The 14,206-nt window shown below is 51.0% G+C and overlaps 1 protein-coding gene across 8 annotated transcripts in view; it reads left to right on the top strand.

Moving 5' to 3' along the window:
• The window catches only part of LOC138662455 (von Willebrand factor A domain-containing protein 5A-like), a 287,253-nt gene that overhangs the window by 103,429 nt on the left and 169,618 nt on the right, over positions 1 to 14,206 (top strand). For all 8 annotated transcript variants that reach the window (XM_069748157.1, XM_069748173.1, XM_069748132.1 and 5 more), the window contains exon 2: positions 12,712 to 12,779. In XM_069748157.1, the coding sequence (XP_069604258.1) occupies positions 12,725 to 12,779 (55 nt within the window). In that variant the 5' untranslated portion in view covers positions 12,712 to 12,724. The remainder of the gene's footprint in view (positions 1 to 12,711; positions 12,780 to 14,206) is intronic.

The raw sequence follows: 14,206 nt of genomic DNA, 5'->3' as shown, positions 1-14,206 counted from the left end.
GGTGTACATGTTGAGTATTTGGTGAGTTTTTTTACATCTGTATTTATAAGCCAAAACCAGGAGTAGAACAATCAGAGGAAAAGTATAATAAAAACACATCACCACTTCTGTATTTATCACCCACTCCTGGTTTTGACTTACAAGTACCATACCTCCCAACCGTCCCAGATCCAGCGGGACTGTCCCGATTTAGAGACTCTGTCCAGCTGTCACAGCCGGGATCTTACTTTTCCCGCACTGCACTGTGATCCATTATTCACAGACTGGTTGCTAAGAGATATCTGGAAACTTCCTCTGCAGCTTTTGTACAACATCGGGATGGCTGCTCTGTGCGCACAGGACCTGTGATGAGGTCACAGGAGGGGAGGAGTCAGGGATCACAGATATTGATCCTCGCTCTGACACTGACTTGGACAGGAGATACAGAGAGGTCTTTATCAGTGGCGTACCAGAGCTACAGCGACGTGAGCAGTCAACAGCGTGGCGCGGCTGGATGACATAATTCAGCGCCGCAGGAGAGGATGCTGCTGGCTGCTGCGAGGGAGCGTGGTGAGAGGTGTGTGTGTGTGTGTGGTGATGGAGAAGGGGTTGGGGAGAAGGCAATGATGGGAGTGGGGTAAATGTATGACCATTATACTGTACCCAGCATCATGTGGGGCCATTATACTGTACCCAGCATCATGTGGGGCCATTATACTGTACCCAGCATCATGTGGGGCCATTATACTTTACCCAGCATCATGTGGGGCCATTATACTGTACCCAGCATCGTGTGGGGTAATTATACTGTACCCAGCATCATGTGGGGCCATTATACTGTACCCAGCATCATGTGGAGCCATTATACTGTACCCAGCATCATGTGGGGCCATTATACTGTACCCTGCATCATGTGGGGCCATTATACAGTATGGAGCATCATGTGGGGCCATTATACTGTACGCAGGATCATGTGGGGCCATTATACAGTATTGAGCATTATGTGGGGTCATTATACTGTACGCAGCATCATGTGGGGCCATTATACAGTATGGAGCATCATGTGGGGCCATTATAGTGTACGCAGCATCATGTAAGCCATTATACAGTATTGAGCATCATGTGTGGCAATTATACAGTATTGAGCATCATGTGTGGCCATTTTACAGTATGGAGCACTGTGGCCATTATACAGTATTGAGCATCATGTGGGGCCATTATACTGTACCCAGCATCGTGTGGGGTAATTATACTGTACCCAGCATCTTGTGGGGCCATTATACTGTACTCAGCATCATGTGGGGCCATTATACGTTACCCAGCATCATGTGGGGCCATTATACTGTACCCTGCATCATGTGGGGCCATTATACAGTATGGAGCATCATGTGGGGCCATTATCCTGTACGCAGCATCATCTGGGGCCATTATACAGTATGGAGCATCATGTGGGGCCATTATACTGTACGCAGCATCATGTGGAGCCATTATTGTTATGACCTGGTGGTCAGGACAATAATGGACCTGGTGGTTAAGAGCACACGGAATGACCTGATAGTTACTGAAAATAAGGACGAGCTCTGGGATGTGGGAACTCTGCTGACCGCAATCCCTAATCCTATCAAACACACTAGAAATAGCCGTGGATTGCGCCTAACGCTCCCTATGCAACTCGGCACAGCCTAAGGAACTAGCTAGCCCTGAAGATAGAAAAATAAAGCCTACCTTGCCTCAGAGAAATTCCCCAAAGGAAAAGGCAGCCCCCCACATATAATGACTGTGAGTAAAGATGAAAATACAAACACAGAGATGAAATAGATTTAGCAAAGTGAGGCCCGACTTACTGAACAGACCGAGGATAGGAAAGGTTACTTTGCGGTCAGCACAAAAACCTACAAAAAGACCACGCAGAGGGCGCAAAAAGACCCTCCGCACCGACTCACGGTGCGGAGGCGCTCCCTCTGCGTCCCAGAGCTTCCAGCAAGCAAGACAACAATAAAAATAGCAAGCTGGACAGAAAAATAGCAAACCAAAGAAATACAAGCTGGAACTTAGCTTCTGCTGGGAACACAGGTCACAAGAACGATCCAGGAGTGAACTAGACCAATACTGGAACATTGACAGGTGGCATGGAGCAAAGATCTAAGTGGAGTTAAATAGAGCAGCAGCTAACGAATTAACCTCGTCACCTGTGGAAGGAAACTCAGAAACACCCACCAGAGGAAGTCCATGGACAGAACCAGCCGAAGTACCATTCATGACCACAGGAGGGAGCCCGACAACAGAATTCACAACACATTATACAGTATGGAGCATCATGTGGGGCCATTATACTGTAAGGGGCATCATGTTGGCCCATTATACTGTATGCAGCATCATGTGGGGCCATTATAGTGTACGCAGCATCATGTGGGCCATTATACAGTATTGAGCATCATGTGTGGCCATTATACAGTATTGAGCATCATGTGTGGCCATTTTACAGTATGGAGCACTGTGGCCATTATACAGTATTGAGCATCATGTGGGGCCATTATACTGTACGCAGCATCATGTGGGGCCATTATACAGTATGGAGCATCATGTGTGGCCATTATACAGTATGGAGCAATGTGTGGCCATTATACAGTATTGAGCATCATGTGGGGCCATTATACAGTATTGAGCATCATGTGTGGCCATTTTACAGTATGGAGCACTGTGGCCATTATACAGTATTGAGCATCATGTGGGGCCATTATACTGTACCGAGCATCGTGTGGGGTAATTACGGTATACTGTACCCAGCATCATGTGGGGCCATTATACTGTACCCAGCATCATGTGGGGCCATTATACTGTACACAGCATCATGTGGGGCCATTATACAGTATAGCGCATCATGTGGGGCCATTATACTGTACGCAGCATCATGTGGGGCCATTATACAGTATGGAGCATCATGTGGGGCCATTATACTGTACGCAGCATCATGTGGGGCCATTATACAGTATGGAGCATCATGTGGGGCCATTATACTGTAAGGGGCATCATGTTGGCCCATTATACTGTATGCAGCATCATGTGGGGCCATTATAGTGTACGCAGCATCATGTGGGCCATTATACAGTATTGAGCATCATGTGTGGCCATTATACAGTATTGAGCATCATGTGTCGCCATTTTACAGTATGGAGCACTGTGGCCATTATACAGTATTGAGCATCATGTGGGGCCATTATACTGTACGCAGCATCATGTGGGGCCATTATACAGTATGGAGCATCATGTGTGGCCATTATACAGTATGGAGCAATGTGTGGCCATTATACAGTATTGAGCATCATGTGGGGTCATTATACAGTATTGAGCATCATGTGGGGCCATTATACAGTATAGAGCATCATGTGGGGCCATTATACAGTATTGAGCAACATGTGGGGCCATTATACAGTATGGAGATCTGTGTGGCCTTTATACAGTATGGAGCATCATGTGTGGCCTATATACAGTATGGAGCACTGTGGGGCCATTATACAGTATTGAGCATCATGTGGGGCCATTATACAGTATGGAGCACTGTGGCCATTATACAGTAGTGAGCATCATGTGGGCCCATTATACAGTATGGAGCACTGTGGCCATTATACAGCTTGGAGCATCATGTGTGTCCATTATACAGTATGGATAACTGTGTGGCCATTATACAGTATTGAGCATCATGTAGGGCCATTATACAGTATGGAACACTGTGTGGCCATTATACAGTATGGAGCACTGTGTGGCCATTATACAGTATTGAGCATCATGTGTGGCCATATTTTTTTGTTTATAATCATTGTTTATGAAACAGTGTGATCAGCAGTACTAAATGGGTGTGGTTGGGGTGTGGATATGGGTGTGACTAGTTGTGAAATGGGTGAGGTTAGAGGCGTGGCCTAAAATTTGTCGCAGCTTTGTCCCTCTTTGCCTTCTTCAAAAGTTGGGAGGTATGCAAATACTGAGGTAAAAATCTCACCGAATACTGAACGTGTGAACGTGGACTTAGGCTATATTCACACTTTGCGGATTTTGCTGCGGATCCGCAGCGGATTTGACCGCTGCGGATCCGCAGCAGTTTCCCATGAGTTTACATTTCACTGTAAACCTATGGGAAACAAAAAACGCTGTGCACATGCTGCAGAAAAATCCGCGCGGAAACGCTGCGGATTACATTCCGCAGCATGTCACTTCTTTTCTGCGGATTTTCAGCTGCTCCAATAGAAAACTGCAGTTGAAAATCCGCAGAAGAAAACGCAGTAAAAACCGCGATAAATCCGCAGTAAAAACCGCGATGGGTTTTCACTGCGGATTTTGCAATTCCGCTGCGGAAAAATCCGCAGTGGAATCTGCAAAGTGTGCACATAGCCTCAGTCTATGACACCTCGTTCTGGTTCTCTTAGTCTTACATTGAAATGTGACCTCCGACTCGCCCAGCAAACACTGGAGAGATCCGGCAGGTCACAGTGTGCAGAAAACCACGATAACGGAAGAAGACGGCGACTTGGTAAGGATACGACATAGGGCAAGCATGGCACATAAGTGATATAACTTCAGCCGTGAATAAAAACAAAAAACACCGGAGTGGTGCTTAAATAGTGGTCTGGTGATTATCAGGAAACATCTGGAAGAAACTAGAGATGAAAATCATATCAACTCTTCACATGGACGCCTGCCACCTTACATGGGAGGAGACGATGGGTGAGGTGTTCCTGTCAGGAGCAGATAGAAGCGTACTATGGCACAGAGCTGAGGATATACAATATATACCCTGACCTCCTTCTTCTCTGCAGCCGCAGCCTGGAGAAGCTGAAGTAGCACATAGAGCGGCCATAGCTCCCCTCTGTGAGGAACCAGGGACTGGGCTGTAGATAGATACAAGGGTTGTGCAGAGCGGCCATAGCTCCCCTCTGTGAGGAACCAGGGACTGGGCTGTAGATAGATACAAGGGTTGTGCAGAGCGGCCATAGCTCCCCTCTGTGAGGAACCAGGGACTGGGCTGTAGATAGATGCAAGGGTTGTGCAGAGCGGCCATAGCTCCCCTCTGTGAGGAACCAGGTACTGGGCTGTAGATAGATACAAGGGTTGTGCAGAGCGGCCATAGCTTCCCTCTGTGAGGAACCATGGACTGGGCTGTAGATAGATACAAGGGCTGTGCAGAGCGGCCATAGCTCCCCTCTGTGAGGAACCAGGGACTGGGCTGTAGATAGATACAAGGGTTGTGCAGAGCGGCCATAGCTCCCCTCTGTGAGGAACCAGGGACTGGGCTGAGGATAGATACAAGGGTTGTGCAGAGCGGCCATAGCTTCCCTCTGTTAGGAACCAGGGACTGGGCTGTAGATAGATACAAGGGTTGTGCAGAGCGGCCATAGCTCCCCTCTGTGAGGAACCAGGGACTGGGCTGTAGATAGATACAAGGGCTGTGCAGAGCGGCCATAGCTTCCCTCTGTGAGGAACCAGGGACTGGGCTGTAGATAGATACAAGGGTTGTGCAGAGCGGCCATAGCTCCCCTCTGTGAGGAACCAGGGACTGGGCTGTAGATAGATGCAAGGGCTGTGCAGAGCGGCCATAGCTCCCCTCTGTGAGGAACCAGGGACTGGGCTGTAGATAGGTACAAGGGTTGTGTAGAGCGGCCATAGCTTCCCTCTGTGAGGAACCAGGGACTGGGCTGTAGATAGATGCAAGGGCTGTGCAGAGTGGCCATAGCTTCCCTCTGTGAGGAACCAGGGACTGGGCTGTAGATAGATACAAGGGTTGTGCAGAGCGGCCATAGCTCCCCTCTGTGAGGAACCAGGTACTGGGCTGTAGATAGATACAAGGGTTGTGCAGAGCGGCCATAGCTCCCCTCTGTGAGGAACCATGGACTGGGCTGTAGATACAAGGGTTGTGCAGAGCGGCCATAGCTCCCCTCTGTGAGGAACCAGGGACTGGGCTGTAGATAGACACAAGGGCTGTGCAGAGCGGCCATAGCTTCCCTCTGTGAGGAACCAGGGACTGGGCTGTAGATAGATACAAGGGCTGTGCAGAGCGGCCATAGCTTCCCTCTGTGAGGAACCAGGGACTGGGCTGTAGATAGGTACAAGGGTTGTGCAGAGCGGCCATAGCTCCCCTCTGTGAGGAACCAGGGACTGGGCTGTAGATAGATACAAGGGTTGTGCAGAGCGACCATAGCTCCCCTCTGTGAGGAACCAGGGACTGGGCTGTAGATAGATGCAAGGGTTTTGCAGAGCGGCCATAGCTCCCCTCTGTGAGGAACCAGGGACTGGGCTGAGGATAGATACAAGGGTTGTGCAGAGCGGCCATAGCTCCCCTCTGTGAGGAACCAGGGACTGGGCTGTAGATAGATGCAAGGGTTGTGCAGAGCGGCCATAGCTCCCCTCTGTGAGGAACCAGGGACTGGGCTGTAGATAGATACAAGGGTTGTGCAGAGCGGCCATAGCTCCCCTCTGTGAGGAACCAGGGACTGGGCTGTAGATAGATGCAAGGGCTGTGCAGAGCGGCCATAGCTCCCCTCTGTGAGGAACCAGGGACTGGGCTGTAGATAGGTACAAGGGTTGTGCAGAGCGGCCATAGCTTCCCTCTGTGAGGAACCAGGGACTGGGCTGTAGATAGATGCAAGGGCTGTGCAGAGCGGCCATAGCTCCCCTCTGTGAGGAACCAGGGACTGGGCTGTAGATAGATGCAAGGGTTGTGCAGAGCGGCCATAGCTCCCCTCTGTGAGGAACCAGGGACTGGGCTGTAGATAGATACAAGGGCTGTGCAGAGCGGCCATAGCTCCCCTCTGTGAGGAACCAGGGACTGGGCTGTAGATAGATACAAGGGTTGTGCAGAGCGGCCATAGCTCCCCTCTGTGAGGAACCAGGGACTGGGCTGTAGATAGATACAAGGGTTGTGCAGAGCGGCCATAGCTTCCCTCTGTGAGGAACCAGGGACTGGGCTGTAGATAGATGCAAGGGTTGTGCAGAGCGGCCATAGCTCCCCTCTGTGAGGAACCAGGGACTGGGCTGTAGATAGATGCAAGGGTTGTGCAGAGCGGCCATAGCTCCCCTCTGTGAGGAACCATGGACTGGGCTGTAGATACAAGGGTTGTGCAGAGCGGCCATAGCTCCCCTCTGTGAGGAACCAGGGACTGGGCTGTAGATACAAGGGTTGTGCAGAGCGGCCATAGCTTCCCTCTGTGAGGAACCAGGGACTGGGCTGTAGATAGATGCAAGGGCTGTGCAGAGCGGCCATAGCTCCCCTCTGTGAGGAACCAGGGACTGGGCTGTAGATAGATACAAGGGCTGTGCAGAGCGGCCATAGCTCCCCTCTGTGAGGAACCAGGGACTGGGCTGTAGATAGACACAAGGGCTGTGCAGAGCGGCCATAGCTCCCCTCTGTGAGGAACCAGGGACTGGGCTGTAGATAGATACAAGGGCTGTGCAGAGCGGCCATAGCTTCCCTCTGTGAGGAACCAGGGACTGGGCTGTAGATAGATACAAGGGTTGTGCAGAGCGGCCATAGCTCCCCTCTGTGAGGAACCAGGGACTGGGCTGTAGATAGATACAAGGGTTGTGCAGAGCGGCCATAGCTCCCCTCTGTGAGGAACCAGGGACTGGGCTGTAGATAGACACAAGGGCTGTGCAGAGCGGCCATAGCTCCCCTCTGTGAGGAACCAGGGACTGGGCTGTAGATAGATACAAGGGCTGTGCAGAGCGGCCATAGCTCCCCTCTGTGAGGAACCAGGTACTGGGCTGTAGATAGATACAAGGGTTGTGCAGAGCGGCCATAGCTTCCCTCTGTGAGGAACCAGGGACTGGGCTGTAGATAGATGCAAGGGCTGTGCAGAGCGGCCATAGCTCCCCTCTGTGAGGAACCAGGGACTGGGCTGTAGATAGACACAAGGGCTGTGCAGAGCGGCCATAGCTCCCCTCTGTGAGGAACCAGGGACTGGGCTGTAGATACAAGGGCTGTGCAGAGCGGCCATAGCTCCCCTCTGTGAGGAACCAGGGACTGGGCTGTAGATAGATACAAGGGCTGTGCAGAGCGGCCATAGCTCCCCTCTGTGAGGAACCAGGGACTGGGCTGTAGATAGACACAAGGGCTGTGCAGAGCGGCCATAGCTCCCCTCTGTGAGGAACCAGGGACTGGGCTGTAGATAGATACAAGGGCTGTGCAGAGCGGCCATAGCTTCCCTCTGTGAGGAACCAGGGACTGGGCTGTAGATAGATACAAGGGTTGTGCAGAGCGGCCATAGCTCCCCTCTGTGAGGAACCAGGGACTGGGCTGTAGATAGATACAAGGGTTGTGCAGAGCGGCCATAGCTCCCCTCTGTGAGGAACCAGGGACTGGGCTGAGGATAGATACAAGGGTTGTGTAGAGCGGCCATAGCTCCCCTCTGTGAGGAACCAGGGACTGGGCTGTAGATAGATACAAGGGCTGTGCAGAGCGGCCATAGCTCCCCTCTGTGAGGAACCAGGGACTGGGCTGTAGATAGATACAAGGGTTGTGCAGAGCGGCCATAGCTCCCCTCTGTGAGGAACCAGGGACTGGGCTGTAGATAGATACAAGGGTTGTGCAGAGCGGCCATAGCTTCCCTCTGTGAGGAACCAGGGACTGGGCTGTAGATAGATGCAAGGGCTGTGCAGAGCGGCCATAGCTCCCCTCTGTGAGGAACCAGGGACTGGGCTGTAGATAGATACAAGGGTTGTGCAGAGCGGCCATAGCTCCCCTCTGTGAGGAACCAGGTACTGGGCTGTAGATAGATACAAGGGTTGTGCAGAGCGGCCATAGCTCCCCTCTGTGAGGAACCAGGGACTGGGCTGTAGATAGATACAAGGGTTGTGCAGAGCGGCCATAGCTCCCCTCTGTGAGGAACCAGGGACTGGGCTGAGGATAGATACAAGGGTTGTGCAGAGCGGCCATAGCTCCCCTCTGTGAGGAACCAGGGACTGGGCTGTAGATAGATACAAGGGTTGTGCAGAGCGGCCATAGCTCCCCTCTGTGAGGAACCAGGGACTGGGCTGTAGATAGATACAAGGGTTGTGCAGAGCGGCCATAGCTCCCCTCTGTGAGGAACCAGGGACTGGGCTGTAGATAGATACAAGGGTTGTGCAGAGCGGCCATAGCTCCCCTCTGTGAGGAACCAGGGACTGGGCTGTAGATAGATGCAAGGGCTGTGCAGAGCGGCCATAGCTCCCCTCTGTGAGGAACCAGGGACTGGGCTGTAGATAGATATAATGGTTGTGCAGAGCGGCCATAGCTCCCCTCTGTGAGGAACCAGGGACTGGGCTGAGGATAGATACAAGGGTTGTGCAGAGCGGCCATAGCTCCCCTCTGTGAGGAACCAGGGACTGGGCTGAGGATAGATACAAGGGTTGTGCAGAGCGGCCATAGCTCCCCTCTGTGAGGAACCAGGGACTGGGCTGTAGATAGATACAAGGGTTGTGCAGAGCGGCCATAGCTCCCCTCTGTGAGGAACCAGGGACTGGGCTGTAGATAGATGCAAGGGCTGTGCAGAGCGGCCATAGCTCCCCTCTGTGAGGAACCAGGGACTGGGCTGTAGATAGATATAATGGTTGTGCAGAGCGGCCATAGCTCCCCTCTGTGAGGAACCAGGGACTGGGCTGTAGATAGATACAAGGGTTGTGCAGAGCGGCCATAGCTTCCCTCTGTGAGGAACCAGGGACTGGGCTGTAGATAGATACAAGGGCTGTGCAGAGCGGCCATAGCTCCCCTCTGTGAGGAACCAGGGACTGGGCTGTAGATAGATACAAGGGTTGTGCAGAGCGGCCATAGCTCCCCTCTGTGAGGAACCAGGGACTGGGCTGTAGATAGATACAAAGGCTGTGCAGAGCGACCATAGCTCCCCTCTGTGAGGAACCAGGGACTGGGCTGTAGATAGATATAATGGTTGTGCAGAGCGGCCATAGCTCCCCTCTGTGAGGAACCAGGGACTGGGCTGTAGATAGATATAATGGTTGTGCAGAGCGGCCATAGCTCCCCTCTGTGAGGAACCAGGGACTGGGCTGTAGATAGATATAATGGTTGTGCAGAGCGGCCATAGCTCCCCTCTGTGAGGAACCAGGGGCTGGGCTGTAGATAGATGCAAGGGTTGTGCAGAGCGGCCATAGCTCCCCTCTGTGAGGAACCAGGGACTGGGCTGTAGATAGATATAATGGTTGTGCAGAGCGGCCATAGCTCCCCTCTGTGAGGAACCAGGGGCTGGGCTGTAGATAGATACAAGGGTTGTGCAGAGCGGCCATAGCTTCCCTCTGTGAGGAACCAGGGACTGGGCTGTAGATAGATACAAGGGTTGTGCAGAGCGGCCATAGCTCCCCTCTGTGAGGAACCAGGGACTGGGCTGTAGATAGATACAAGGGCTGTGCAGAGCGGCCATAGCTCCCCTCTGTGAGGAACCATGGACTGGGCTGTAGATAGATGCAAGGGCTGTGCAGAGCGGCCATAGCTCCCCTCTGTGAGGAACCATGGACTGGGCTGTAGATAGATATAATGGTTGTGCAGAGCGGCCATAGCTCCCCTCTGTGAGGAACCAGGGACTGGGCTGTAGATAGATATAATGGTTGTGCAGAGCGGCCATAGCTCCCCTCTGTGAGGAACCAGGGACTGGGCTGTAGATAGATGCAAGGGTTGTGCAGAGCGGCCATAGCTCCCCTCTGTGAGGAACCAGGTACTGGGCTGTAGATAGATACAAGGGCTGTGCAGAGCGGCCATAGCTCCCCTCTGTGAGGAACCAGGGACTGGGCTGTAGATAGATACAAGGGTTGTGCAGAGCGGCCATAGCTCCCCTCTGTGAGGAATCAGGGACTGGGCTGTAGATAGATACAAGGGTTGTGCAGAGCGGCCATAGCTCCCCTCTGTGAGGAACCAGGGGCTGGGCTGTAGATAGATATAATGGTTGTGCAGAGCGGCCATAGCTCCCCTCTGTGAGGAACCAGGGGCTGGGCTGTAGATAGATGCAAGGGTTGTAGACATATAATGGTTGTGCATACAGTACATGCAGATAATCAGAGCTGAGGAAGTGCTGCACTTACTAAACAACCGCGCCAGCGTCTTACCTGAGAGCCACCACCTCACGGGATAGTAAAGAATTATATCTTCATAGAAGAACCATTAGGCTTGATGTGCCTGTGTATTCCCAGAAGTGGTGACGTCTTTCTATCATACTTTTCCTCTGATTGTTCCACTCCTTTGGCTTACAAATTCTGAGGTAAAATACTGAACATGTGAACATGGCCTAAGGCCTCCTTCACATGTGCGTGTTTCCAGTATGTGTGGTATCCATTTTTTTCACATGTATCCATTATAACCTGCTGCTATGTACGTATTTACAGTGACTGTGCCACACACATGGCGACGTGTCCATTTGTTTCCGGCAGCACGGATGACAAAAAGCCAATACAAGTCTATGGGTCCGTGAGGAACACGTGCAGCACACGGACAACATCAATGTACAGTCTGTGTTTATTATAGCAAATTATAGGAGAAGCTTTGTAATTTCTGTCTTTATCCATACTGGAAAAACACGGATGGTAAAAACGAACACACTGATGGAAAACGCTGGTACCGGTTTTTGACATACCTGTTTAAACACGGACATGTGAAGGAGTCCCAGGGACAGGTTGAGACAAACGTATTTTCGGGCCATGTGCGGTCCAACAAAACATCGGATCACACTCGGACCAATGTTACACTATGCGGCCGTGCACATATCTGATTTTTTTCCTCAAACAGAGACTGTCTGAGAAAGAAAATCGCTGCATGCCGGAGTGATATTCGGATTGCACTTGGCCATGCAAAAAAATCAGTCTGGGGAAATCATCGGACTGCACTCGAATGACATCCAAGTGCAGTCCGATTTCCACTTACTGACAGAATGGAGATTTTTTTTCTTCATCTTCTCCTTATCCGAGAGAAGCGGATCACACTCTGATCAGATTGTAATTTCCATAATTGACCCGATTCTCTTGGATGAGAGACTCTACACTCATCTGCACCTAATTATAATAGTAAAATATCATGTGAAGCTATTATTCTAAGAAACCTTATAATTCATCCAGGCCCCTAACATATTCTCCTTCCTGAACCTCAGATACATTTCTAAAATCCATTATTTTCTTAAACCTTGCATTAAAGGGAATCTATCAGGAGGTTTTGCTATGCAATCTGAAAGCAGAATGCTGTATGGATAGAGACCCTGATTCCAGCATGTGTGTCTCTTTAAAAAAACAAACAAACTATTTTATCACTTGCAGAATATTTTTTGCACTATCGTCTGTGCTAGGGCTTGGAGAATGGGTCTTTTCCTAAGGCTGCCGTCACACTAGCAGTATTTGGTCAGTATTTTACCTCAGTATTTGTAAGCCAAAACCAGGAGTGGGTGATAAAAGCAGAAGTGGTGCATATGTTTCTATTATACTTTTCCTCTAATTGTTCCACTCCTGGTTTTGGCTACAAATACTAATGTAAAATACTGACCAAATATTGCTAGTGTGACGGCAGCCTAAGGCAATCAATAAAAAGTTTTAGCACACCATGGGCCATGAATATTTGTGTTCTTTAATCTCCTTGGTTGTGATTCACATACGATAATCACTGAGTACAACACAAGACGTTTTTCTATAAATATCATGGGGGTCAGAGATAGAGAACTGATGAAGCACAGAGATTCTGCCGAGACTTCCTGACTACAGTTGTGTCTTATCTTCCTACAGAACAAGAGCAAAGATGCCGCTGCTTCATTCATGTTGCGGTCTTATCGTGATTGAGTCCAAACAACCCGGTGAGACTTTTTTTTGTTTTTGACTGCAAATAAATGCACAGTATGTGACCCCCAAATTATATTTTATTGGTGAACGTCATGCCTTAAAATAACTGCAATATGTTTAACGTCAAGATAACTATATCCACTATATAATTGTCTAAGGGTCACTTCTGTCTGTCCTTCTGTCTGTCTGTCACGGATATTCATTGGTCGTGGCCTCTGTCTATCATGAAAATCCAAGTCGCTGATTGGTCGCCGCAAAACAGCCACGACCAATCAGCGACAGCCACAGTCCGGAAGAAAATGGCCGCTCCTTACTCCCCACAGTCAGTGGCCGGCGCCCGCTCCATACTCCCCGCTCCCCGCAGTGTCCCCGGCACCCGCTCCATACTCCTCGCTCCCCGCAGTGTCCCCGGCGCCCGCTCCTTACTCCCCGCAGTGTCCCTGGCGCCAGCTCCATACTCCACGCTCCCCGCAGTGTCCTCGGCGCCCGCTCCATACTCCTCACTCCCCGCAGTGTCCCTGGTGTCCGCTCCATACTACCCGCAGTGTCCCCGGCACCCGCTCCATACTCCCCGCTCCCCGCAGTCACTCTCCCCGGTGCCCGCTCCTTACTCCCCTCCGGTCACCGCTAACTCAGGGTTAATGCCGGCGGTAACGGACCGCGTTATGCCGCGGGTAATGCACTCCGTTACCGCCGCTATTAACCCTGTGTGTCCCCAACCTTTTACTATTGATGCTGCCTATGCGGCATCAATATTAAAAAAAAGTAATGTTAAAAAAACAAAAAAACTGCTATACTCACCCTCCATTGTCCGCTGAGGCGCTCGCCGCCATCTTCCTTTCCCAGCGATGCTTTGCGAAATTACCCAGAAGACCTAGCAGTCTCGCGAGACCACTAAGTCATCTGGGTAATTTCGCAAAGCATCCTGGGAAAGGAAGATGGCGGCAGCCATGCGCCCATCGACACAGCGCCGTTGGATCCCAGGAGGCCGAGAGACAGGACGCTGAGGAGCAGCGACCAGAATGGTGAGTATGTTCAACTACAAAGGGCCCTCGGATCGTTAGGTGAGTATGTTTATTTGTTATTTTTTAACCTGTGACATACGTGGCTGGGCAATATACTACGTGGCTCTGTGCTGTATACTACGTAGCTGGGCAATATAGTACGTGACTGGGCAATATACTACGTAGCTGGGCAATATACTACGTAGCTGGGCAATATACTACGTGGCTCTGTGCTGTATACTACATAACTGGGCAATATACTACGTCACTGGGCAATATACTATGTGGCTGGGCAATATACTACGTGGCTCTGTGCTGTATACTACGTCACTGGGCAATATACTATGTCGCTGGGCAATATACTACGTGGCTGGGCAATATACTACGTGGCTGGGCAATATACTACGTGGCTGGGCAATATACTACGTGGCTGGGCA

This window comes from Ranitomeya imitator, chromosome 1 (genome assembly GCF_032444005.1).
Source record: "Ranitomeya imitator isolate aRanImi1 chromosome 1, aRanImi1.pri, whole genome shotgun sequence".
NCBI lineage: Eukaryota > Metazoa > Chordata > Amphibia > Anura > Dendrobatidae > Ranitomeya > Ranitomeya imitator.
The sequence above is the reverse complement of the archived record's forward strand: the minus strand, read 5'-3'. Positions and strand labels throughout refer to the sequence as shown.